Source organism: Hemicordylus capensis, chromosome 1 (assembly GCF_027244095.1).
Source record: "Hemicordylus capensis ecotype Gifberg chromosome 1, rHemCap1.1.pri, whole genome shotgun sequence".
Lineage (NCBI taxonomy): Eukaryota > Metazoa > Chordata > Lepidosauria > Squamata > Cordylidae > Hemicordylus > Hemicordylus capensis.
In genome coordinates, this window is record NC_069657.1 from 146,619,818 (window position 1) to 146,646,762 (window position 26,945).

The 26,945-nt window shown below is 47.5% G+C and overlaps 2 protein-coding genes across 7 annotated transcripts in view; one reads left to right on the plus strand and one right to left on the minus strand.

The window, feature by feature from the left end:
- Positions 1-19,164, plus strand: part of SPTB (spectrin beta, erythrocytic) — a 181,879-nt gene extending 162,715 nt beyond the window's left edge. For all 6 annotated transcript variants that reach the window (XM_053254828.1, XM_053254819.1, XM_053254861.1 and 3 more), the window contains 4 exons: positions 7,362-7,627; positions 12,370-12,543; positions 13,193-13,235; positions 14,418-19,164. In XM_053254828.1, coding sequence (XP_053110803.1) covers positions 7,362-7,627; positions 12,370-12,543; positions 13,193-13,235; positions 14,418-14,585 — 651 coding nt within the window. In that variant the 3' untranslated portion in view covers positions 14,586-19,164. The remainder of the gene's footprint in view (positions 1-7,361; positions 7,628-12,369; positions 12,544-13,192; positions 13,236-14,417) is intronic.
- A 2,121-nt stretch (positions 19,165-21,285) lies between these two features.
- The window catches only part of PLEKHG3 (pleckstrin homology and RhoGEF domain containing G3), a 37,331-nt gene continuing 31,671 nt past the window's right edge, over positions 21,286-26,945 (minus strand). Inside the window, exons 18-19 of the mRNA XM_053283991.1 lie at positions 25,251-26,709; positions 21,286-22,741 (exon numbers count right to left, since the gene is read on the minus strand). Of these exons, the coding sequence (XP_053139966.1) occupies positions 21,975-22,741; positions 25,251-26,709 (2,226 nt within the window). The 3' untranslated portion in view covers positions 21,286-21,974. The remainder of the gene's footprint in view (positions 22,742-25,250; positions 26,710-26,945) is intronic.

A 26,945-nucleotide genomic window follows, 5' to 3' on the forward strand; every position in this document is an offset into this window, starting at 1 on the left:
GCAAAACCTGAGCCCAGGCAGGAAACATTTATATACTCAGGGCCGTCCCTAGGGGGATGCAGGGCTGGGGGTGAATCAGCATGTGCGGGGCCTCCGTAACATTTCATATCATTACAGAATCATGCTGATTGATGACATACAATGCAAATAGTGTGAGTGAGGTTTTTGGCCATGTCCAACCAGATTGGAAATAAAAATAAAAAGCACAGCACATACTTCACAGTTCTCAGACCTTCTGGGTTGCAAATCAACTTGAGCATAGTGCATTCATAAACAAACAAACAGATAATATATTGTTTGTTCCAGATGTTTTTGTAATTCTTCGACGTGGTCTCTGTCTTTTACACAAATGTGCTATGTGCCTGCACAGAGACCTCACTGGAACCTAACAAGCTCAATTCTCCTGCTTTGGGCGGAAACTATATGCAGCTGCTCCACTCTGCATCCCCTCGGTCTTTCACCATCCGTGCTTCAGTAAGCATCATGGAGTCTGCAGCTCGACAACAAGTAGGATCTATCTATCCCATTGTTTTTTCTCCCTGCTGCTTCAGTTTTTTTTAATTTTCTTTCTTTGTTTTCTTATTTCTTCCGCGTAGTAGCAGTTTTTTCCTTATTTTGTTTTTTTGCGTGTTTTCCCCTTCTTCGGAGCTCTGATCCTGGCCGGGACGGAGTATGGTGGCTGGCCGGGCACAACAAACTTTTAAAAATGTGTTTGTTGCAGATGTAAGATTCCTTCCCCCAATACTCATACCGAGTGTCTCTTGTGCCTGGGGGAATCCCACATTGTCGAGACCTATCTTCATTATCAGAAGTTTACAAAGCAGGCTTACAAAAATAGGGCTTCTCACCTGCGTGTGCAGCCCTGTGGGATCTGGCTCGCCGTTCCTAGGGAGCCTTGTCATTGAAGCAATCCGTTAAAATGGCTTCATCAATGCAGTCGAAGCATTTGGTATCTGCTCCTGTGGAGGCCAAAAACCCGCCCCACTACTGGTTTTGGCACCTCCTAGTGCTCATCCTTCGACGACTTCTAGTGAGTCAGTGCACTCAGAAGACCTCCCTAAACGTTCTGCACCTGTGGTACTGAAGTCTTCCCCGAATCCCGCGGTGTCGATGCCAAAGAGGAAGAAGTCAAAGTTGCCCCATGATTTACCAGCGGGTCAACACCTCCTTCCTATACCAAAGAAAAAGAAGGCCACTATGGTTCCTGCGTCAGAAGCTGCAGTGGCCAAGAAGCCTAAAGTGGACTTGGATCATCCTATTCCAAAGTCGTTAGTTTCAGGATGGCCTAGCTCACCTTTGTCTGTAGATTTGTTGGACTTGGCACCTGATCGTGCCCGCTCGAGTAGAGAACTCTCAGTGGTGATGGATGAGCCTGGGTACGCTTCATCAGAAGAGGAGGCCTATTCCCCAGCGAAGCCCGCAGAAGATGCATCGTGGCTGCCTCAGTGTTGTTTGCCTTCTCAAAGGCACCAGGAGCACATCCCTCTTAGGGACCAGAGTGCCCATTGGGACTTGGAAGAACGCTCCTCGGATTACAGGCAAGATCAAGCCTGGGACCATCATGAGCCCTCATATCCAGATCGGTACCAGGCGACGGAACACCATTCTCCCTTGAGTGAGGTTGAGCCTTCTTATGGCGCTTGGTGCCGGGACTCTGGATTGTGTGGTCGATATCAAGTGGACTGTCGATCAGACTGTTCAGACTATGTTAGGCCCTGATATGGCCCTTGTTACTTGGAAGGCCCCACGTATGGGAAACCCAGAACTGTGTGGGAATGGCGTGCGCCCCCCTCACACTTGGAAGGGAGGCCGTGTTCCTGTTCACCGCAGCGCTCCCCTTGGGATTGAAATGAGCGATGCGAACCACCCTCTTCGGTTCCCATGCTACAACAGGCTGCTGTGCCTGTCCAGGTACCGCTGACAGAGCTTTCCTCTTCAGTACCGGACAATCCGGGTAGCAAACAGGGCTCCCCTATGGGTTCGACGCCCTTGGCCCAAGACTCTTTGGCTCCTCCGGAGTCGGAGTATGAGTGTGTTTCCCAGGGGTCGTTCCCGCTCGACATACAGTCAGATTCAAAGCCTGTTTCCCTGTCAGAGGACCTTAAACAGTACTCCATGTAGGTGGCCCGCATGGCTTAGGCCCTTGGCGAAAGCCTGGGTATGCAGCAGAAGGGAGAACCGGACCCATTGTTCAGCCTTATTGATTTGGAGGCCAAGGTACCAGCCACTTTGCCCCTGAACTCGGCATTGTTGGGGGTCATGTGGGGTCATTGGAAAAAGCTGGTGACTCTTTCTCAGCCTAATAGGCACTTGGAGAACTTTTATAGGGTGCAACTGCAGAATGATACGGCCTTTCTGAAGAATCATCCCACCCCGAATTCGATCGTCGTGGACCATGGGTCACAGCCAGTTGGCACCGAGTGACAAAGAGGGCAGAAAACTAGACTCCTTCAGGGGGAGGATTTACTCCACCTCAGCCCTACACTTGAGGGTAGCTAATCATCAGGCCTGTAACGCCCAATATAACCCATTTCTGTGGGGAAAAGTGGGTCCCTTCTTGGATCTCCTGCCTCAGGATAAGCGGGATCCGGCAAAAGCATTTCTCTGCAAGGCTATTCAGGTGGCGAAACAAGAGCTCTATTCAGCTTGGCATTCGGTGGAGTGCGTGGCTAAGGTGATGCTTGGCTGCACGAGGCCCGTCCTAGGTTCGAGGACCTGCCCTTTGAGGGCTCTAGCCTCTTTGTGGAGCAGATGGAAGTCAGGCTCCAGAAGGTTCAGAAGCTGAGGAGCACAGCACGATCCATGTCATATTCATCAACTTCCAAACCACAGAAAATTGCCAGGTGGTTGCCTTATCACCCACAGAAGACCCATTCACAACAGCAGTCTCCATCCAAACATCCCTTTTGTGGCAACAAGTTCCAGTCAAGATACAAGTCGGGCCTCCAGCCTAGTAAGCTGGCCATTCAGAAACAGCACTCGAACATCTTCCAAAAGAAGCAATGACTCGGGGCGCTTCCGGACTCACCTGGCTCCATTCTCTGCGAGCTGGGACAGAGTGACCATGGATCAGTGGGTCCTTACAACCAAACATTTGGGCTATGCCCTGGAGTTCTGTGAGACACCGCCCATGTCTGGAGTTGTAATTACTCCGTGCACTCCAGAGTTGGACCAGGAGGTCGCCGCTCTCCTGTAAAAGGATGCGATTGAAAAAGTCACCAATCTAGTCCCAGTTTCTATTCCTGGTACTTTATTGTGCCGAAACCAGACAGAGGTCGGCATCCTATACTAGACCTCATGGCCCTGAACAGACCCTTGGTCTACAAACAATTCTGAATTCTGTCAATACCGACCATTATGACCATGCAAGAAAAGGACATGTGGATGGTCTCCCTAGACCTGAAAGACACGTTACCACGTCTCGATACACCCTTAGCATTGACGCTTCCAGCGCTTCCAGATCGGGGGGATCCCCTATCAATTCAAAGCCTTGCCATTTGGTCTCATGATGGTGCCAGTGGTTTTTACGAAATGTCTAGCCCCAGTGGTGGCTTTCCTGCAGGAGTGAAGGTTGCAGTTGCTGCCATATTTAGAGGATTGGCTCATCCTGGAGAGAGGTGCTTTTTGGTCGTATTTGATCCCCTTCGGGATCCGGGCCATTTGGAACGTACACCCCCTTGCTGGGTGTGGGCGACTGTGGCATGGTGGACTGAGTTTCGACACCTGAACATCGGTGCCCCCTTCCAGGCTCCCCGATCCCAATGGGTGATTACGACTGATGCGTCAGAGCTTGGTTTGGGGGGCACATCTGGAGGGCTTTCGCCTGAGCAGACATTGATTCCCCAGGGAGAGGAACCAGCACATCAGTTATTTGGAGTTTCTGGCCATATTCAATGCTCTCAAGGGATTCTTGCCCATGATTGGGGGCTGCTCAGTGACAGCCCAAACAGACAATACGGCAGCGAAGGCCTATGTCAATCGACAGGGTGGCCCGTCTTCAAGGAGCCTTCTGTTCCTGTCTCTGGACCTTTGGCATTGGTGCATGGCACATGCTGTGTCACCTCAAGCGGTTTATATTCAGGGTTCCCTGAACATCTAGGCGGACACCTTGAGCAGAATGACAGTGGTCTCCCACGAGTGGGCCTTGGACCGGGGTGTTCTCAAGGATGTATTTGTGAAATGGGGAATCCCGACTCTGGACCTTTTTGCCTCCCAGGACAATGCTCAATGTGCCCTATATTGCTACAAGGGAGGGGAAGGTGAGGGCTCTCTAGGCAATGCCATCGTCCTGTCTTGGACGGGCCCTCTACTGTATGTGTTTCCCCTGTTTCCCCTCATACTGAGGGTGAATCGGGCCATGGCCATCCTGATAGCCCCATAGTGGCCCAGAAGGCCTTGGTTTCCAGCCATGAGGCAATTGGCAGTGGACTGGCTGCGCCTTCCTGCCGTACCAGACCTGCTGTCACGGGAGAGGGGTCAGGTGCTCCACCCGGAGTTTCGGCCCCGTCATCTGATGGCCTGGAAAGTACTGCTGACTTTCCACTGGGACTCAGGGAAGTTTTGGTTGCAGCCAAGAAGCAGTCCATGCGGAAATCCTATGATCACAAGTGGACTCGTTTCTGTTCGTTTGCTTCTGTGCATGAGTTTGATGCGTTTAATCCTTCTATACAAAACATATGTACTTATTTGTTGTCCCTTAAAGAGTCTGGGTTAAAGCTTAACCCTTAAGGTACATTTGGCTGCCATTGTGACCCATTCCCCAAACCAGGCTTCATGGTTTAAGGACCCAGTGGTGAAATGTTTCCTAAAGGGTTTGTCCCATGTTTTGCCGGACAATCCTGCCATGTCACCTGCCTGGGATCTGTCTGCGGTTTTAGCCAGTCTGCTCCAACCTCCCTTTGAGCCTTTGGCTTCAATCAAACCCTGTCTTCTTACCTGGAAGGTCGCCTTTCTGATGGTCATTACCTCCGCTAGGAGGGTGAGTAAGTTACAGGCCCTGAGGGTTAATCAACCATACCTTCAGTTCCACAAGGACAAGGTTGTGCTCAGGCCAGATGTCCAATTTCTTCCTAAGGTGGTGTCTTTCTTTCACCATTCGTCACCACTCACGTTACCTGTGTTTTTCAAAAACCCTTCCTCGGATGCAAAGCAACGGTTGCATCATTTGGATGTTAGAAGGGCGTTATCCTTCTATGTCCGGAGGTCTGCTGCTTGGAGAAAAACTCCTTCCTTGTTCATTCTTTATGATGGGCCTCGTAAAGGTCTTCGAGTTTTGGCCCAATCCCTGTCTAGATGGGTAGTCTCCACAATTGAACTTTGCTATAAATTGGCTCATAAGCAGCTGCCTGCTACTGTTAAGGTGCACTCAGTTAGGTCTGTGGTAGCCTCTGTCACCTTTGATTGTGCGGTCCCATTAGACGCTATCTGCCAGGCAGCTACCTGGGCTTTGCTGCACTCATTTATCCGTCATTGTGCTATTGATGCCAGGAAACGGAATGATGCTGCATTTGGCAGGAGTGTCCTGCAATCAATTTTCAGTTGATGTACTTGTTTCTGCAATAAATACTTCCGGTGTTTTACATATTGCTTCTGTTTCTTCCCTCCTCCTTGGGTGCTAGCTTGTTATGGACCCATTTGTGTAAAAAAAAAAAAAGACAGAGACCATGTCGAAGAACTACAGGTTGCTTACCTGTAACTTTGGTTCTTCTAGTGGTCATCTGTGCTTTTACACGCCATCCCGTCGTCCTCGTGGGGTCTACTGAAGCTTGACTCAGTGACTGAAGGGATGAGGAGTGGCGAAGCTGCTTATAGCAGCTAGGAGTGGGGTTCCCACCCAAAGCAGGAGAATTGAGCTTGTTAGGTTCTGACGAGGTCTCTGCACAGGCGCATAGCCCATTTGTGTAGAAGTACAGATGACCACTAGAAGAACCAACATTACAGGTAAGCAACCTGTAGTTTTCTGCCACTTATACTGAAACTGAAACAAGCCACTTATAGGACTTTTTGGATGGTGTTTTGTTTTGTTTTTAACCAACAATTTGTCCAATCCACTTCAATTAAAATATACATATTCCTCCCACCCTGCCCTACATCTCTGCTCAATACCAAAGCCCTATGGCAAGTAAATCCCTAAATATTCAAGGGGGGGGGAGATAATCACAAAAAGGAAATCACATCATACCTCCATTACTAAGGCTGGGCTGGGCTGGGCTGGGCCGGGCAGAGGGTCTGCAGAGAGCTCTGGTGGGGCACACTCTCTGCCTGCCTGCCTACCTCTTTCCTGAGCTTCAGGCTTCAGGGAGGCCTGAATGGAGGCCTCTCTGGAAGCCCCACCGAACAGTTGAGAGGTGGGAGAGAGGGAGCTCTAGCAGTGTGCCTGGGAGCCTTTCAAGCTGCACACAGACACAAAAGATCAGCTCCAGTTGGGCTGCGGGGAAGGATAAGTGGCTGGGACTGGGGGAGAAAGGAGGGCAGGCTGCTCTGCAGGTAAGCCCAGAGCAGGGCCTCTGCCAGCAATTGCCCCGATCGCTCTACCCTAATGACTGCCCTATATATATATTTCCTCTCCTGGAAGGATCCAATGAACAATCTGTTTGGGCAAAGTCAGGCCAGAGCTGAATCCATGCTCCGGCAAGGCTGGTGTAGTTCAGCTGGCTGCCACATGGGGCAGCAGTATACAGGCTCTCAGATTCCCAGCCTTAACATAGATCGCTCCTGGTATGTAATTCAATAAGAGTACTGGGGCAATGAGCCACCCAACGGTGCAGCGGGGAAATGGCTTGACTACCAAGCCAGAGATTGCCGGTTTGAATCCCCGCTGGTATGTTTCCCAGACTATGGGAAACACCTATATTGAGCAGCAGCGATATAGGAAGATGCTGAAAGGCATCATCTCATACTGTGTGGGAGGAAACCATGGTAAACCCCTCCTGTATCGTACCAAAGACAGGGCTCTGTGGTTGCCAGGAGTGGACACCAACTTGATGGCACACTTTACTTTTACTGTGGTAATAGACTGAGTGGGTAGAATTCTGGACTGCAGAATTCTAGACTTTAGATTGAAGGTGGGTATGGGTATTTTTGATTGCTTCCTCCTCTTTAAAAAGCTCAGTACATATTGCAAACTAGCAACTCAGGGAGAGGGCTATACTAAACAATTCTCACCAGTGTGTTATTTACCAGATTGGGGGGGGGTGCATTTAAAATATGTTTCCCATCCTAACGTGATACAATTCTGAATTCTGTACAATGTACAGAAATATTCTCAGTTTCTTCAGTGGAATGGGGCAGAAACCGTACCCCCACCATCATGCTAAATGGCTTTTGCTTTCAGTTAAATGATCTTTCTTTCATATTTACAGCAAGTGCAAGAAAATGAGAAGCCAGGTCATGAAACAGTCCCAGAGGAGATTCATGAAGAAAAACTGCCTGAGACCGAGATCAAAGTGGATGGTGAAGAAACTTCCACTAAGGAGTCACTGTTCAAAGTGGTCCAGACCCCTGTGAGTGAGATCGATGAGACAGCAACCCTACCTGCACAGCTAGACAGATCTCACACTGTTCAACTTGAGGGCTACCTGGGGCGGAAACATGATCTCGAGGCACCTAACAAGAGGTCTTCCAACAGGTAAAGTTGTTTGTATGATTTCTGGGTTGCTTTTTAGCACAGTGCATTGGACACAGCTTTGCTAATTAAACTCTCTACAGAATTGCTATTGCTCAGGCTTATAGTAGTTACCCACTGCCAGAACCCCTGAATTCAAGACAAATTCCTGTGACTTCACAACAGATCAGGACAGGTGGTGATTACATAATGATGGCACTGGCATCATTGAACCACTGATCTGAAAGATACTTGGAACTGTTGGCTTTGTCAAAAGGAGAAACCAAGAGGGTGTGATTCATGAGGCCTATACCAGCAAGGCCTTCTTGATTCATGAGGTCTATACTAGCAAATATACACTAGAAAAGACCATTGATTCATTGATTGCCATCAAGTCGGTGTTGACTCTTAGCGTCCACAGAGATAGATTCTCTCCAGGATTATCTGTCTTCAACCTGGCCTTTAAGGTCTCTCAGTGGTGCATTCATTGCTGTTGTAATCAGGTCCATCCTCCTTGCTGCTGGAAAAGACCGTACACACACAAAAATACACTATGCTAGAAAAGACGAGGGATGGATGGAGCATAGGTAGCTGTGATGTCTTTTTCATGATGATTTGGTGGATTGTGGCACCATGCCACATTGTGGCAGCATTGAGGAAACTTAATGGTGTCCACCAGGCACAACTGAGGTCACAACTGGCAACTAGGAAGGCAAGGACTGGTGAGCCCTGCATCAAGGACTATATGGTGCGGACTAGGCATGGCTTACAGTGATTTGTTAGCATCTGCAAGCATCTAGAGCTATTTATCTGAGCAGATGGCACCTGGTGCTTATCTACAGATTCTGCTGTTATATCATACTTGGGATAAGGTAAAGGTAAAGCGTGCCGTCAAGTCGATTTCGACCCCTGGCTCCCACAGAGCCCTGTGGTTTTCTTTGGTAGACTACAGGAGGGGCTTACCAATGCCTCCTTCCACACAGTTTGAGATGATGCCTTTCAGCATCTTCCTATATCACTTCTACCCAATATAGGTGTTTCCCATAGACAGATCATCCTGGAGAGACTCTATCTATGTGGTCGCTAAGAGTCGACACCGACTTGACGGCACTTAATCAATCAATAGTCTGGGAAACATACCAGCGGGGATTAGAACTGGCAACCTTCTGCTTGTTTGTCAAGCATTTTCCCACTGCACCGCTAGTGACTGGGAAATGCCATTGTAGTATATATGGGCTGCATTTTCAGAAGAGCTATAGGCAACACAAAATATATTTATGCTGCACTCTCAGAAGCAGCTAACAAGCATATTGAGAAACAGACTGGGAGAGAAGAACAATCCATGATGTCATTTAAACTGCCTGTGTACTGTTCAGACCTGTTCAGATCCTTCCTTTTACCCTAGATACAGAGTTTTGCGATCCTTTACCCTGCTGGATAATGTTAAGAACTATTATTTTTTCTGAGATGAAGAATATTTTTTTGCGAACTTCAGATAGAATTCTACCTTCACTCTGTAGAATAGAAGAATATGGTTCTCCCAGACCCCGAACCCTTTACAGAATTTTTACTCTGATGCATGTTTTCTTACTCAGATCTAATGGTTTTTATTTCCCTGCCTGGAAGTACTTTGCTCCTCCAGTAGAGATCATTCTTCCTCATACTCTCAGAAGGAAGAGTTACTTTTGTGAACTGCTAGTTCCCTCCTTCTCCAAGTGGTGAGGAATCCTGAGGGCAATGCTTCCTTTGCATGAGAGGGCACTTGAAGACTTGTGGTGTTGTTGTAATATTTGCCTTATTTGCAGATATCTTACCACCACCAGGCTGGAACCTAGTTTCAGCTGATCACAGCTAGAAACTCATATCACTCTCCCCAAAATTCAAACTACAGACTGGCTCGAAAATGTTTTTCTGCCCCTCTCCTTAGTTGGGGTGACACATTCCCCAAGCTGATGAGTGCTGCCTACTAAAGACTGCATTTCTGGTGATCATTATAAAGACCATTGTTGCGGATTGTGTGTAGTGGAAAATTTCCTTTCCTGACTTAGGTCAGTTAATGAATAAATTGGCTGAATCGGTTTTAACCAGCTCTTAGCAGCTTTCTCCTGAGCAACCTAGCTCAGAAATTACTCCTATCAGCGATGAGTCATTTCCTCAGTGTGCTCAGAAAAGCTGCCAATGAACGATTAAAAATCCTTAATTTTCCAAAACCCAGAAAGAAAGAAAAAAGAAAAAATTCTGGTAAGTTACTCTCGCTGCCACCAAGCACTCTAAGGCTTTCCGAGGTCCAGTTGTTGGACTAGAGTGCTTTAGTCCAGAGTCTCTGTAACTGGGTATTGGGCAAATACCAAAAATATACAACCCCTTGCTAACAAGCAAGAATAAAGATAAACCTTTCCCTCCCCTGCGTTTTGCCTGTGTGGAGTTAATTATTTGAGATGTGTCCTACACCAGAGAAATCCTCCTTCCCTGTTGGGTTAATAACCAACCTGGGAGAGGTTTGTAAAAATAACCCCCACAAAAAATTATTCAATTACCACAGACTGGTTCTATCTAAGGCTTTTCAATTTTTAGAACACTTAAAAACATTTTAAAAATATATTAAATGAAAATATTAAATAAAAAGTGTATTTTATACATTGAAATCTTAGTTACTCCATTGCAAAGAATGGACTATGCAAAGCAATACCACAAAGAAATCCTGATGTGAAGTCTGACTAAACACTCTTTTCTTATACTACATTCCTGAAGCCAAAAGCCCTGGCTTTCTTCCCTTGAACTCACCAAACTCCTGATGAGAATCAGGCCCCCTGCAATAGTGTCTTTCAAAGATCTACAGTCATCCAGCTGCAACAAACTCCATTGCTGCATGTCCTCCACACTCCCAGCACAGACTTCCTTTCTTCTTCCCAGAATTCCCCCCTGCAGTTCTCATGTCCCACTCACCTGGTGGACTGATAGGTCAAGCCCAGGAGGTCACCAGCCTATCAGTCAGGACAGGGATTCACTTCCTGTTGACACTCCAGAGGGAAGGGAGACTGGTCACTACAACCATAATGGTTCTTTTGTTAAAATTCCTAACCACAATAATCAAATAAACATATACTAGCCAGCCCTACACAGACCATCTGTGCGCTCTTTGGGGCTGGTGCTTACCTCTCCCCCGCCCACCTTCTGCCCCAGTCTCTGCTTCCGGGCCCAACCACCTCTCCTCCCCACTGCCATTTCAACCCCCCCCCCACTTACTTTCCCCCCTCCTGGGCCTTGCCTGCGCAGCCGGGCCAGGCCCACCACCTCTGGCCTCCATGGCTGGGCCATGGTGGCAACCAATCCTCCTGGGTGCGCCTCAGCCAATCAGGCGCGTCCACCACCCAGCCAATCAGCTGGGCTCTGGGACGCACATTCCAAGGCACACCCAGGAGAATTAATATAATAGATGAACATGCCTTACATGGAGTCAGACTGTTGGTCCATCTAGTTCAATATTGTTTATACTGACTAGCAGCAGCCCTCTAGGATTTCAGACAGGGGACTTTTCTGATCTTAACTGGAGACCACAGAGATTGAACCTGGGATGTTCTACAGGAAAAGCATGTGCTGTATTACCAAACCTACTATAATCTCTCCCCAAACTCACTCAAGATGCTCCGAAGCATTCATCAGGCCTGGCCACTGTCAGTAGTATAGTGTTCTCCTAAATAAATACCTTTTTAGGAATTCACCTCTTCATCTTGCTTTCTCGGCTCATTTTTAGTCTTGTTTTTCTTTTTCACAAGGGACAAATAATCCTTTCTATAATTTCAAGTATAGATTTTGATAATTCTTGAGAATACATGCTCCCTCCCCCTCTGGTTATTATAGATTTTCTGCATTGTAGGTTTTTTAACTCTCTCCTCTAATATAATGACGTTTTCTGTAGCATTGTGTTCTCCCTGCTAACTGAGCAAAGAAACACTTTTAAAAAGTGGTGATTCTCTTTATTGAGCAGGGGGAGAAGAACTGGCCCTATCCATCCCCATCAAGGCATCCCTCCAGTGGCTGCTGCTGGTGTCTATCTTATGTTTCTTTTTTAGATGGTGGGCCCTTTGGGGACGGGAAGACTGTATGTATGTATGTATGTATGTATGTATGTATGTATGTAAACCGCTTTGGGAATTTTTGTTGGAAAGTGGTATATAAACATTTGTCATATTCGTATTCTCCCAGTACAATAAAATCAATTCCATTTTTGTTTTATTTGCTCTGTCAAAGATTCTTCTAGGAACTGCCCATCGACATCATTAATAATTACAGACCAAACTCAAGCTCAAGCCCACTTCTTGATTCTTGGAATAGATAGGAAGGAACAAAATGGCTAAGTCTATATATCTTCTGAGTCACCTCAAGTGGTGCAGCGGGGAAATGCTTAGGTTGCCAGTTTGAATCCCCACTGGTACTATATCGGGCAGCAGTGATATAGGAAGATGCTGAAAGGTATCATCTTGTACTGCACGGGAGGAGGCAATGGTCAACCCCTCCTGTATTCTACCAAAGAAAACCACAGGGCTCTGTGGGAGCCAGGAGTCGAAATTGACTTGATGGCACACTTTACCTTTATATATCTTCTGAGCAGCTTACGTGGAAGTCTTAGAAGAGTCCTGCTGTTTAACTTAGTCTGTAAAGGTCAAGTGTGCTGTCAAGTCGATTTCGACTCCTGGTGCCCACAGAGCCCTGTGGTTGTCTTTGTAGAGTCCCCATAATAAGAGAGGTTTCTTGCTTGCTGCTAGGTCCTGGAATACGTTATACTGCGTACTCAGGAACAGTGAACTGACATTCTATAAGGATGCCAAGAGCTTAGCCTTGGGTGTGCCTTACCATGGAGAGGAGCCTTTCCGGCTGAAGAATGCCTTCTGTGAAGTAGCTGCTGATTACAAGAAGAAGAAACATGTCTTCAAGTTGAGGTAAGGGCAAGCTGCTGGCACTATTCTTAAGCTTTGTTTCTGTATGAGCCTCTTTTGAGCAAAGACTAAAGCAGACTAGACTGTCTTCAGGTAAAGGGTCATAGTGGCTCTTTAGCAAGATGAGCATCCTTAACATATGTAGACTTCCTAATGAATGACAGAGAGGTTGTATGGACAGGATTTGCCTTTTAAGGTTCAGGTGAAAGACCTATCGTAAAAGGGATGTTTTGGAGAAATGTTTATTCAATATAGCGGCTGACATACTGCACATTATCCCATGTGCCTTTTGACTAAACATACATGCAGTTGTGCAAGAGCACTTCTGTGCAAATGAAAAAATTGTGCAAATGCAGCTACACACACAACTCTGTTTATGCAATCTCCTGTATTCTTATGCATCCGTGCATATAATGTTGCCACCTATTTATATTCAGGTCCCAAATTCTTGCTTCCTTGCGTGTTGAAGTAGTTCATAATGTAGGCAATTATGCTTCACCGGGGTGAGGGGGTCACAAACAAAGTTGTCTCTCCTGTATTTCCTTTCCAAGTTTATTCCCCTCCTGGTCTAGTGGAAACCTGTGTCCTTGTCCTGTTAAAAGGATCTAGATCCATGTATCACATAAAGTTTTTGGATTTTTGTCCTTTGCAGACTCAGCAATGGGAGTGAATGGCTCTTTCATGGCAAAGATGAGGTAGGTGATGTCATGCATTCTGGGATGATCACTGCTACAAAGGATAGGCCCTGCGGTGACATATATAGCTGAAAGTACCAGTGTAGAATACTGTGATTTATCAAGCACTGAAATAATTGGTATTGTTCTGGGCCATGTTGTTTGATATTAAAAGAGTCCCTTTAGCTTTAGTATGGCTGAGCCATTAACAGTGAATGTACCTGAGGTCAGTTAGGGAAGGTCACACCTGCTTGTCTGAGTGGAAGCTGAAATAGGCTTGGACTTTCATCTGAGGGTGGGGAAGAGGGAGCTTGTATTCATCAGAGAAACCATGTTAAGTTTGGGAGGTTGGTTAGCAGGGAGCAGCTTGGGGTAAGGCGGGGAGCTAAAGGAGAGTGTGGTTGCTTTGGGGGTATTGGTGGGTGTACTTTAGGATCAGCACTGCCAGGCCATGTGGCCTGCTCACGTCCCACTTGCTCTGCTATATATTAAATAGATATTACAATAACACCTCAGGTCTCCAGTACCCTCTCCTCAGGAGATTGACCCTAAAATGGCTATCCTCAAAACTTCAGGGAAATGCAGAGGGCAACTGAATAGTTACTTGGACTTGTGTTTTCATTAAAGCTACCCCAATTTGGATGATGTGGAAATAGAGGTATTAGTGGCTAGAAGAGCCTCTTTGAAAGCCAGCGAGGCTTGATTTCCCAAGGGGGGGGGGAAGGTAGGAAGCCAAAGTAATGAGTGCTCCAAGCAGGATTCCATGAGCAGAGTGAATGAAACACAGTACGGTCCTGCCTCTTTTCTTTGTGTTGGGGCCAGTAATCCATTTGGCAGTTAGATTTCTTGGCTTCTCAGTCCACTTTGCTTTTGAGTTTGGGTCTTCCTTAGTTTCAGCTGTTCGTTCCTTCAGTCCCTCTGCTAGCCACAAAGTGACAGTGTTTTTGATCCAAAATTGGAGGGGTGTGGGGTATTAAGGAGACATAAAACTACACAAATTTGTAATAAACATACAATATGCACAATTAATTTTAACTGGACTACATAGACTTCTTACTTCTAACAAATATAAATACAAAATGTCTTATTCTGAAACCTATTCTTGATTTTTTTTTTTTTTTTTTAAGGAATCTTTCTGCTTTTTGTTTTGCTTGGCAGCTGACATTGATAAAGTAGTTTTGTTTTGGTCCCTTGCTCCAACAGGACGAGATGCACACCTGGCTCCAGGGCTTCAGCACAGCAATAATTGAATCCCAAAGCATTAAAACCAAGGCCCAAAGCCTGCCTCTGCCTTCCATCACTACCATGGATGTGAGTCTGACCAAGAAAGAGAAGGAGAAGAGATTCAGCTTCTTTCCCAAAAAGAAATAGCCAAACAGGTGGCTTGGTCCAGTCAAATGCCTCTGCTCTAATGTGCGTAATGGAAAACTGCATGTGTGAGTGTCCCTGGGCACTCCTGGCCCCACTCAGCACTGTTCTCATCTCCTCAACACAGCCCTGCTTCTCATTTCCCATGACATCCCCATGTCTTCCCAAAGGGCATCTAGCCAGTGCTTCAGATAGGAAAGCAACATCCCTGCTCCAAGATAGCCAGTATTCTCTAAAGCAGAGCAATGAGTTAAGTATCCTTGCTTGACTCACTGGAAAGGCAGTTCAGCAAGGCTTATCTTGTGTGTGATGCTTTGTAGACCAAGTGGACACCACTAAAAACACCCCCAAACACCTTGCTTCAATAGAAAGAGGCATGTCAATTTCAGGGACATTTCAAAGGAAAGGAGGCTAGCAGGGACCTAGGCAGCCGAAAGGGGGGTTGGTGAAAACTTGCAAGCTCTATGTGTGATTCTGGAGCAGTTTCTCTTCCTACAGAGCTTGGAAATTTGTCCCCAGTTCCTACTGAAAACCAAGGTCCCCATAAGCTGCTTCCCCTAATTTCTGTTGGAACAGAACTGTCTCATGGAACTTCACTGTCATCTGTGGAGTCAGAAATGAAGGGCCCCTTCCCTCAAGAATGCCTTGAGCCCAGCTTCTGGATTGTAGCAATGCTGATGCTGGAAGATTGATTTCAGCAGGGCAGGTACTCTTCTCTGTAGACACTTGTGACACACACTTACATGCACAGTACTATGTCACAAAGCACAGAAGTCTTTTTCTCACCCAAAAGATTTGACCTGTCTTCCACTCACCCGGCTGATTATAATGTATCAGGATAGCAACAAAACAAGGACATCACCCATGTTCAGAGTTCTGCACTAAATTGGTTACAGTTGAGATGTGTTTGAAATACTTCTATTTCAGGAGAGTAGAATTATATTCACCTGCTATAAATGCTTATAAGCACAATCCAGCAAAAGTTAAGTTGCAATAAAGTCCTTGCAAACCATGAAATGGGAAATTGTTTTGATGAACTTCAGCCCTATTGAGTCCATTGGGGCTTCGTTGTAACTAACTCTTGGTGGATAGTGGCCCGTGTTACTTAATGAATTTATAGTAATCCCATTATTTATGCTGGTGTTCTTTGTAACTAGCCTGAATCTGGGTGTCCGGTCAGCATTCTGGAAACACTTGGTTCTGTGCTGGCCCAGCTCTCCAAAGCAAATGGCTCCTCCATTGTTCTCTTTGAGCCCCTGTTGCACCCAAGCATGGCCTACAATAGTTCACTGAACTGCTTGCACCTTTTTTAGAGTGGTGTGTGGCTCAGTCACTGCAGCTGCACAGTGCTAGTCCCAGCTGCCCCCTCCTGCAGATACCCTCTGCCTGTCAAGTGTATGTGTGTGTGAGAATGGCTACTTAAAATATATACAGGCACATTCTAATCCTGAATTTATGAACTCCACCAGCCCCTTATTAAGGGCAACAATTCAGCTCAACAGGCAAACAGCAGCTCAGCTGAATTGCTTTGGGGGAACATATTCCTAGGGAGCTAATAGCTTATGGCATTAAGAGGAGCTTACAGAATGGCCTTCTCTCACAATGGCCTCTTTGCAGGGATGGTAATATGGGCTGGGACTTGTTGGGGTTCCTGTAATACCAGACTCCCATTGTTCAATTGTCTTTTGAGCACTCCACCCCTAGGGCTCATTGCTGTTTCTAAGAATCCATCACATTTTCTTTGGGGATGCCATAGACCATACTGAAAGTGCCTTAACCTAGGGGCCTCCCATAATCATCACTCCAGGAGTGAGCAAGCTCTGTAAACACCACGTAGAGCCTGATCCTCCCGACTCTAACAGAAGTGACAAACCATCTCTTGGTGCAAGAGATGCTCTTGAGAGATTGAGGGGCTCTTCTTTGCCTTGCACCCACCAGCAGCTGTGGAGAGGAGGAGAGCTTTGCTGAAAGGAGATTCCCGTGACTGTGGATCCAGGCGCAAAAGTAAAACCTTGAGGCTGAAGCAGAGGACATTCCCAGGTGTTACTTTTTGTTAAGTTTCAAAGTATTACATTTTTCCAGCGCTCCTGGGCTGTAATGGGTAGTCCACATTGGCTGTCTTGCTGTTGTGATGGGAACATCAGATTTTCCACAATGCTAGATTGCTTATAAAAGCTATACAACTAAGCTGCTTTTATTATAGTATTCTGTGTCATGGATTAACACAGCATGAATACCACTGAATACTGTGAATGTAGTTCTGTATTCCAACAGCTAACCTGCCAGCCCTTCACTGCCATAAAGGAAACCTTTGGTTTCCTTTATGTTTGGAAGTTGTATGTACACCAAGCTACCACCAAGCCAACTTTTAGGATACTGGTATATTCTAGAGCTGCATCACAGATTGTGCCAAATTGCACAGGATTTGGTTCTCTCTCTAACTCAATTCTTCAGGGAAATAAATGAATACTTACAGTGTAGAACAAGAGGTGAAAAACAAAACTGGCAGTTTTACTGAACACTGTATTACTCAATAGGCCCTGATGTGTTACAGTTGGGAACTCCAGGGAAGAGCAGATGATGCCATATATGCCCTTGTAGTAGAAGGCCAACCATCTAATACTTCTTGTCTAGCAGGAACATGTAAAGTAGCATGTTGTAACAACACAGTCTTAAATACTTGTGGTCAATCCACAACATTGCTACTACAGATGTGGAGCCCAGTGTTATGCAAGATTCAGCACACTTACTCATTGACCAGATGAGCAAATGAAGCTGTCTTATACTGTATCAGACTGTTGGTCCATCTAGCTCAGTCTCATCTGAGTCTACACTGACTGTCAGCAGCTCTCCAAGGCTTCAGGCAGGGTCATTCCCAGCCTTACCTGGAAATGCCAGGAATTGCACCTGGGATCTTCTGCATGCAAGGCTTGTGCTTGATCCAACCAATGAGCTTAGGTGCATTTAAAACTCTGCTTGGGGGCAGGTTGTTGTGATGAAAAGAAGCACCATACAAGGCAGCTTTAATCCGACTGTCTGGGGAAAACTGTAGTACTGGGCAGATCTTCTGCTTATGCAGAATGCCCTCAAGTTCCATTCCCAGAAGCGAGCATGGAAACCGAGTTCAGTGAAAAGGTGCCTCATGGACACAAAGGAGAGATCCAAGAGGTCAAAAGGAAATTCCTATACCAGGGATCGCTTTTCAGGTCCACCTCATATGCTCAGTGCACTTGCTTGAAGTAAATATCCTTGCCTGATAAGACAGTGTTGTCTTAGCTGCTTACCCTCAAATTGCCATCCAGTCTGCTCACTCACAATCACTTACCATGAGTTAGGAGTACCCTTAATCCTCTAATCTCCCTGCCATACTCCTAATTCAGGGTGCTGAAAGGCTGGGATTGCCCCCACTCCATACTTATGGGGGAAAGGGACACTAATCTGCATTCCCAAGTGAGTACAGAATGGCTTAATTAATCCTGAGAAAAAGAAGTGCAAGTCTCTGACTCGTGTGGAAAATGACACACACACACCCCTCATAGCCTGGAAAAGATCTTGAGTACTAGGGATTCTGCAGCTTTAGGAACGGTTTCACATAAAATAATAAAGCACATGAGAATTAGGATGGATTGAGTCATGACTCTCCTGCAAATGCCACCAGGAAAAGTAATCGCTGCTGACCATGCTATCCAATTGCACTTGTTCACCAGCCTTTGGGGCTTCAGAGGCATCTTGGATAGCAAGCTCCACCACCACTGCCTTCCTTGGGGAATCCTTTCACCTGTGACTCTTGAGTTTCGTGTATGTATGGTGCAATGCTTGTTTTCAGAAGACAGACCACAATGCTAGGCCAAAATGCTCTTTGAGACTATTCCTGGTTTATGATCACTGCCCTGCACTATGTGCTAGTAGGATTTTTGTGTAAACCTTGTGTACATTTTTTACTATGCTGTTTCTCTCTTTCACTTGCTCACTCACACCCCTTTTTTTGTACACAGCATATGAGTTATGCTCCCTTCCCTTCCCCCTTCCTAAAGTCTTGGTCTCAGCCTGGCAGGTTTCAAGTACAGTTATCAATGTAGCACTATCACTCACTGCATTGTGCTCCTACCCATTACAGACCAGGAATGTTGCTGTTGGCCCCGTAGGGAACATTTGCCATCTGGTGAGTTGCAACCTCACCCTGCCTGGCTGCGCCCAGCTCTTCCACCTTAGAGGGCTTGATTCAGCTCTCAGGCCTGCCAAGTGGCTTCACCTCCGTTAAGCTGCTCTCCCATCCAGCTTAGCTCTCCAAGACCCCACTGATGCAGGAGTAACAGAGTTCCACATCACCAGGCCCAGAACATGTTTGCTTCTGAGTAGCATGGACTGTTTCGTGGCAAAAGGAGAACAGCTGAAGCAGCCCAGTACCTTTCATACAGGTTCCTGGGGTTGGGGTTAATTCTTTTTTTATTTTGATGGCTAGACACCAAGATCCACCTGCTCCAATGTGCTTCCACTGTCCAGAGAAAAGAGCTAAAGCTTCAGAATGTGCTTCAGAAGCAATTTAATAACATTTTTCTAATAAATTAACAAATAAACCCTTCCTGGTTCTGGGATTGTGTGTCATTTCTGTCCTTTTGAGCTAGCCCTGCTCAATGGTGGTCGCGGCTTCAAATTTCAACACTGCCATGATTGTACCCGATAACCTTTGGTAAAACCTTTCTCTGGAACCTAGGGATTAAGATATCAGCTTACCTACTTCCTGAACATATGAAACTGCCTTATGCCCCATCAGGTTCAGTTTTGCTATCACTGACTAGCAGCAGCTCTGCAGGGTTTCATGCAGAGGTGTTTCTCTGTCCTACTGGGGAGGTACTGGACTTCCTGCATACAAAGCATGTGCCCTAGCCCCAGGCTATGACATCTCCACCACCTTACAGCCTTTGGGGGAAGGTGGTTTTTTTGGTGATAAGTGTGAAGTGCTTTAAGCACTTGGCAAGGATATTAGTACTCATATTAGTTAATGCTTTAAGCACTTAGCTTTACGAGTACTAATCTATATATTTAATTCTCTTAGCCGGTATGTGTGTCCTGGATTTGGCAGCGGAATTCTCACGACACATCGTGAGAGTTCTGCTGCCAAAGGGCAAGAGTTGCGGGCAATAAAAAGTGGCAGCGGGCATTATCGGTGGGCCGCAAAACAGCCTGAGGAGGCGGGCCCGCCGGGAGCCGGTTGGACGGCCTGGCCAAGTCAGGCCATCCCAGGAAAGGACAAGGCGGCAGCACAGCCTGGCCTGGCCGCCGGGAGTGGGAGGCAGCGGCAGCAGGACAGCCAGAGGAGGCACCGGTGAGAAGGGTGAGTGGGAAACAGGCGACAGCGTGAAGCCCCGGGCTCCCGTTGGAGGCCGGGGTGGGAGGGAAATGGGCGGTTGGACTTCGCCGCTTGGGAGGAGGTTCCCTGTTCGCCACCCGCTGAGGTAAAATGCACAATGCAGGTGGGGGGAAGGAGGAGAGGAACAGAAGGGGAGGGAGGAGGAGAGAAAGGGAGGGCGAGAGAGTGTGGGGCGGGAGGGGGAGGGAGGGTGAGAGAGTATGGGGCAGAAGGGAGGGCAAGAGAGAGTGGAGCAGGAGGGAACAGACGGCCCCCAAAAGCGCACAGATGCTCTGTGTGGGTAGGCTAGTACTATTATAAATTACTAGGGCAGTGCACTGTCAGTACTGGATTAGGGGATATTGTGGGAAGGCCAAGGCTTTGCCAAATCATTCTCTTTCCTAAACATCAATTCTATGTGCAACATGCTTTCCTGAGCCTGCTGTGATATAGAAGCAGCATGTCTCCCCTGTTCCTGCTAATCCTACCCACCAATACAATATACAGTCATTTTTGTGGTCAGTATACCCATCCTTCAAGCTTACAAAAGGGAACATTCTGAAGGAGTTTAGGAGTAACCAGAAGATATTCCCTTCAAGGTGTTTTGTTTCATGAACTGCAGCCCTCTTGATTTTTGTTGCTTTGCTATATTTTCACTTGTTTCCATAACAGAAGTGGTTAGCTCTCCCTTGCAGTGATAAACAACTACAATATTCTGAACTACAGAGAAGTATAAAAGAGCCCAGACTGGAAAGCACAGAGGATATATTAAATGATTGTTGAACTCGAGCCCCTACTTTTGCTTCAGGTGATAAAAATTCCATCCATTCTCTGCCTTCTGCCCACTCAAACAGAATCTGCTGATGCCTCCTATCTCTCTGTTGTCACTGCCTGACCTTCAGCGTGGTATGATAATAAGACCAAGCAGCTACAGAATCCCCTAACCAACCTCAAGTCTCATAACACTGTCCTCCTGGACTGCCATAATCCCTAGGTGAAGTGTTCCACCTTAGAAAATTTTGATCTAATGAAGGCTAAGAGATAGGAATGCAGTGTCTTCTCTGGTCTGATATATTGATGAAATGCACCTTCATCAAGATAGGTATTGTGCTAGGAAGCTGGGCTGGGGATGTGTGGGTCTCCAGGATCTATGGTAGGAGCCCTGAAACATCTCAGCAGCACCACTTTGGACCAGATCCACAGTGTTAGCCCTTTCCACAAGTAACTGCAGAGAGTTCTCATCTCTTATCAGCTGCTTTGCACACATGAAGTGTGAGGGAGCAGTTGCCTGGAAAGGGTAGCCTTTTGGGGGATCTTCTTGCCCCTTCCCCCAATGAAGACGACAAAGCCACATTCTCTAGTCAAAAGTGGTTATTGCACAGTACATACAGACTGAAATGTGTACACAACCAATATTATTAGATTATATATTCTTAGACTGGGAGGCCTGGAACCAATCAAAACTCCCAACCACAGTAAAATTACATTCTTTTTTTAAAAAGGTCATGGAACAATAACTTATTCTCCTATGAGACTGCACAGTAAAAGGCTCACTCTTCCTGCGCTGGCTTGACAAAGCAGGGAATTCCCAGCCGTGCCTGGTCCTGAATGCACCTTTCTTCAGTACATAGTATATAAGCAGCTGATTTGTGGCATGCCTGCTCTAGAAGAAAACTCCAGGCTTCCAGGAGGTGTATTAAAAGCACACTGCCCAATGGCGCTGCCACAGCAGGCCTGCAGCAAGATGACACCTTGTTGAAGTTGCTTAAATGTTTCAAAAGAGGTGGAACCCTGCTCAGAATGCACAAAGACGGAACAGAGAACTCATTCCAAGATGTAGCTTCCCAGAAGATCAGGGCAGTTAGTTGTCCACATGGGTAGGAGGCGGTGCATATGCAGAAAAGAGGAGGAGGAGCAATCCCTGCAGGAGGATCAGACTGCTGTACAGACCTCCCCCCTCCCAAAAAGCTGGAGGAGATGACTGGGATATCCTCAAGTACTTTCAAGAGAGCAGGACTTAGTGATGTGGCAGCAATAGATGCTCAGGTGTTGGAGTTCAGGGTCTGGAATTTCTCCCTCAGGTTCTTGACCAGGCTCTGCTGGCTGCTATCTGTTTTCTCCCGGCAGACTTGCTGAAGTGCTTTCTGGGCAGCTGCTTCCTGAATGTCCTCCTCACGCCTGCGGTACTCTTCCGAGTCCTGGTAGGCCTTGCACCGCTCCACCACAGCCTTGAGAGAGATCTTCTCTCGGGATGTAGGGGACCGAATCTGCACATAACTCTCATCAGGTTCACCAGTAACATCCAGCAGCTTCTCCATGACTATCACCTGCTGACTGTTCTCCAGGGAGGCCTTGGCCATAACACAGAATTGCTTGTGAGCATCACAGGCATGGTCCTTGGGGGTGGAGTCAGATGGGGCCTCCCTCCTGCAGCTGTGTCTCCCCTCCTGCTGGGAATTCTCTCCTGTTTTCACATTCCTTCTACTAGTGTCCACCATTTTTTCAGGTGCCGAACGACTCCTGTTGACTGGCTGGGGCCTGCAGTTCTGAGGCCCAGCTCGACAGGAATACTTGGACTTCAGCTCCTGCACATCGGGCCAGTGGAACTTCTCGGCTACAATGGGGCTGAGGGGACTGTGTGATACAGTATTGGTGGGGGAAGAAAGCCGAGGGCTGCTGGAGTGGGGGCTGAAAGAGAAGCGCTTGGGCGACTTCTCCTGTGACGAGGAGGAGAGCAAGGACAGTGGGCTGGACTCCTGCAGCACAACTTGCTCGTAGTTGAGGAGGGTCAAGGCTGGCTTCCACTTGCCTAGGAGAAAAACCAGCAAATGATGAGTGAAGCAGCTCTGGGGCAGGAAGAAGAGGTGGACATGCTGGGCCCACTGACTGCAATAAGGGCCATTCCTACATCCAGAACTCAGTAGACTTATTTCTTTATCCATTAACTGTAGCCCTGCAACTATGCAATACTCTCTTAAAGACAGCCAGAAGCTGCTCAGCTTAGGGAGTAGAGAGCTGCAAGTTGTTAAGAATTTTAAGACCCTATTTGCAGTAGGAAATGTCTATCCTGACTGAAACCTTCCTGCTCAGAATATCAAGCCAGAAATGATCGCCTTTCTTATGCTCTTGGACCTCCACCAATTCCATCTCCATAATATCTAAATAAGGCTCTGGGAAACTATCCCAAATAGGATTGGACCCTAATGAAAGTTACATTCTGTTCCTGTTAAATGGATGAATGGTTGAGATTATGCTGGTTGGGAGTGGGAAAGGGCACGTGGGGTAGGGGAGGCTCTAGAGGGGAAGACTGACCCAACCTAGGCACCTCTGCCTCACCTGACAATACCTCCACCTCTGATCCCTGGAGAAGGAATGGTTGCTGGGAGTCAGAGGAGCAAGGAGAAGAGCACTCCCTGTGTCCCTTACGCTGATGTTTACAAGACGACTTGTGGTACAAGTGGCATTCTCCAAGTCCACCTTCCTGATGAGGAATCTGAGTTGGACAGTCTATAGTCCCTCCCCAAGCCTTAAGATGTAGGGCATGCCCAATGTGACCATGGGCTTGGAAACTATCCTGGACAGAGATCATGATCGATGACCTCAGGATGCTGCAGACCAAGCAGAGAAATGAGAGAAACTGTCCCTATAAGAGGACAGTCTGGAAACTTCAGACCACATGTTAAAAGAGAGCTGCTGAGGGCTTAAGGAAGGCTCCCTACTCCCCTCTCCAAGACTCGCCAAAGAAGAATTTAGACTGGTGGTAAGCCTCAAATGAAGGAGGCAAGATGGCAGCCGTGCCTGAGGGGATAAGTGTAGGTAGATTCCCATGCTCACCTTTGCTACTTTCCCAGCTACCGTAAGATGTGTGGCTAGAGTGGCTTTGAAGCACCCATGGCATGGAGTCAGGTACACCTCTGCTTCTCTCACAGAGGAGAGGAGTCAGAGCTTAACCTAAGTGAGTTTCCCTAGCGAGGAGAAAGTATTTTTTCTTTCAACCTGTGTCTCCAGTTATTCCCTACCCTCTTATCAACAGATAAAGTGAAAAAGACATAAAGGGAATAAAGTGTGGGGTGAGGAGGAGAAATAAAGGAAGATAAAGAAGATAGCCAAATAGGCAGAACGGAGCACTTGCCAGACCCACTTTCTAGCCTTAGGTAGGAACAAACTGGGTATAGAGAGCTCCCTTCTCTCTGGTAAAGTCATTTCAATTTCTTGCCTCCTGGTTCCAAGGAAAGTGGCGTCCTGGAATATCCCTCTGCCCATGTCCAGTGAAAAAGCACACGCACAGAGAGACTTGCTTCCTTGGCACAATGTGTGCAAGTTATAGAATTATGCTTTTGTTGGTGAGAATTTGTTCTCTCTCTTTTCTTTTAGTACAATAATTATGCCCACAGTGCTCAAACAGGACTGCTCTGGAGAAAGAAAGAGTCACAAGGCCTGAAGATCTTGCAACACAGTCTGCCCAGCTGGGCTTTGGCAGGGTAGAAGTCAGGGGTGGAGAAACTTGGCCTTCTAGCTGTTTTTGAACTACAACTCCCAGCATCCCCAGCCACAATGTGGCTGGGGATGCTGGGAGTTGTAGTTCAAAAACAGCTGGAGGGCCAATGTCCCCCCACCCCGGTATAAGTAATGCAGACCCTGTACTCTGAGCAGCACCCACCATGCAGTGCGTCCCTGGGCACTGGGCCTGCTGTTTCAGCCTGCATTTCTCTCTCCGCCCTTTCTACAGAATACTGCTCTAGCCCAGCAGCTGGCAGCTGGCTTGGAGGCTGCTTCCTGTGGGCAAATCCATGGCCCCAGTTTAATGAGATGATGTATTCTGTGGCCAACTTTGCAGAAGTGAAGGTAGGGCTATCAGAGTGCTGCCCTGGACTGCACATTTTTAGGCAATTCTTTTCAGTTTTGTTTTTGTTTTTTAACTGTGGGTTTTATACATCATCTTTTTAAACTGTTTTATATTTATATTTGAGGCATCTGGGGGGCCACTGTGTGAAACAGGATGCTGGACTAGATGGGCCTTGGGCCTGATCCAGCAGGGCTGTTCTTATGTAATGTCTTGTTTTTGTCAAACGTTGTTACCGCCATAAGCCTCCAAAGACGAGGAGCGTTATCTAAGCAAATTAATATAAAATAAATATAATATAATATAATATAATATAATATAATATAATATAATATAATATAATATAATATATCCTTTATCCATTCCCACAACCATCCTGTTGTCAGCTGTGGCCTCTAGCCATTACCATAATTCATATAACAGGAACAATGACGGATTGCCTTTGACAGCACAGTACCCTCTGGGCAATACCTACCCTTGCCTTTAACTGCCTCCTGCTGGCCAGTCAAGGCATTGGCCTTCATCTCCTCCTCCACTTCAGCAAGCCGCCTGTGTACTGTGGGTTTGTGGCCCTTGATTCGGAGACTGTACTGACGGGCCAGCTGGTACACCTTGTTCTTCATCTTCTCTGTCAGCTCTGCTTCACTCAGGTGGGCCAGCTGCATGATATGAGGGTGCAGCCGAGGAAGATACTGGTCTTGTTCACAACCACCTAGCTCTTGCACTAACTTCCAGGGCAACCTAGAGGGCACAGCCCGCTCCATGGGTGACTTGCTCTCAGGGGAGGGGACAGTGGACTCCTCTGTGATGGCCCCAAGATCCTCATCCTCCAGGATGAGAAGTGGCTCATGAAGCTCCAAGCCATTCTCCTGGCTCCTGTCTTTCAGAGAAGGCTCTGCATGCCGCAGAGAAGCACCCACGGCCCCCTGCCCATTTGCCTTGCCTGCCCTAGTGCCGCCTTCCAGCCTCCCACTCCAGAACTCTCGGCTCGGCTTCTCCATCTCCTCCCAGACTTTAATCATCTCGGCAGGTGGCCTGAATACTGCATCAGTGATGGGCGCAGGATTTTCCTCCAAGACCGGCTCCGAGTGGGGGGCCTGTGACCCCACAGCAGTCCTATTGGACAGCACCCAGGCTGCTGTCCGACCGGCTCCGCTGCTAACAGAGGGGCCCAGCCTCTTCTTCTTCAGCGCCTCCTGCTCAGACTCTGGCTGGGGAAGGCTGTTGATTCTGAAGACAGAATTCCTCACCAGCCCTTTGGGGATGTAGGACAGGCTCTCCCTCCGCCTGACACTGAAGCCAGCATCCTGGTGCTCAGCGTAATCATAGTAGCTCTTGATCTTGTCCAGCAGCAACCGGTCCTGCTGGCTCAGCATGGACTCTTTCCGCCTGCAAGAGGTGCGATCCGTCTCAAGCAGGCCAGCAGAGGTGCTCCCTCCACGGGCACTGGCAGGCTCTGCCGAGGACTCTTGCTGCAGGCTGCAGCCCTGTGAGTCGCTGGTGCTGCTGTTGCGGCACAAGGCCTTCTCGCTGCCATCCAGGCTCAGAACGCTGCCGCTCCGGCTGGCCTGCTTGGGGGTCAGGTAGCCCTTCCCCTCCTCAAGGGCCAGGCTGCTACGCCGAGAGAGACTGCTGGCAAAACGCTCAGCAATGATACTGGCCTGATCCAGCACAGAGAGAGGGAGGATGCTTCTGGGCTGGGGTGCACTTCTATCCTCCTCCTCCTCCTCCTCCTCGCTACTAAGCGGCTTCAGCTCCTCTGTGCTTTCAGTGGGCACCAGGCCATTGGAAGACTGATCCCAGGCTCCGTGTTGGTTTGTCAAGAGTGGCTCCAGAGGCCCTATCGATTCGGGATCCGAAGGACTCTCTTCTGGACACTCTTCCTTATGGGGAGAAATCTCCGACACCCTGTCAAGCTCCATGGCTGATCGAGCCTAAGAAACACACACCAAAGAGAGCAAGGGGAAAATGAGAGAGCACTTCTCCATCTATCTACACACACACACACAAGCCAAAATAGTGGTTTGCAGACTACGGGCAGGTATTTAAATAAGTATAGGAAGTCCTCAACTTACAAACTGGTTGTGTTCCAAAAGTGTGTTTGTAAGTGAGATGTTCATAACTTGGAACACATATAATTCCCAAGAGTGACAACTTGTTTGTGTGTGCA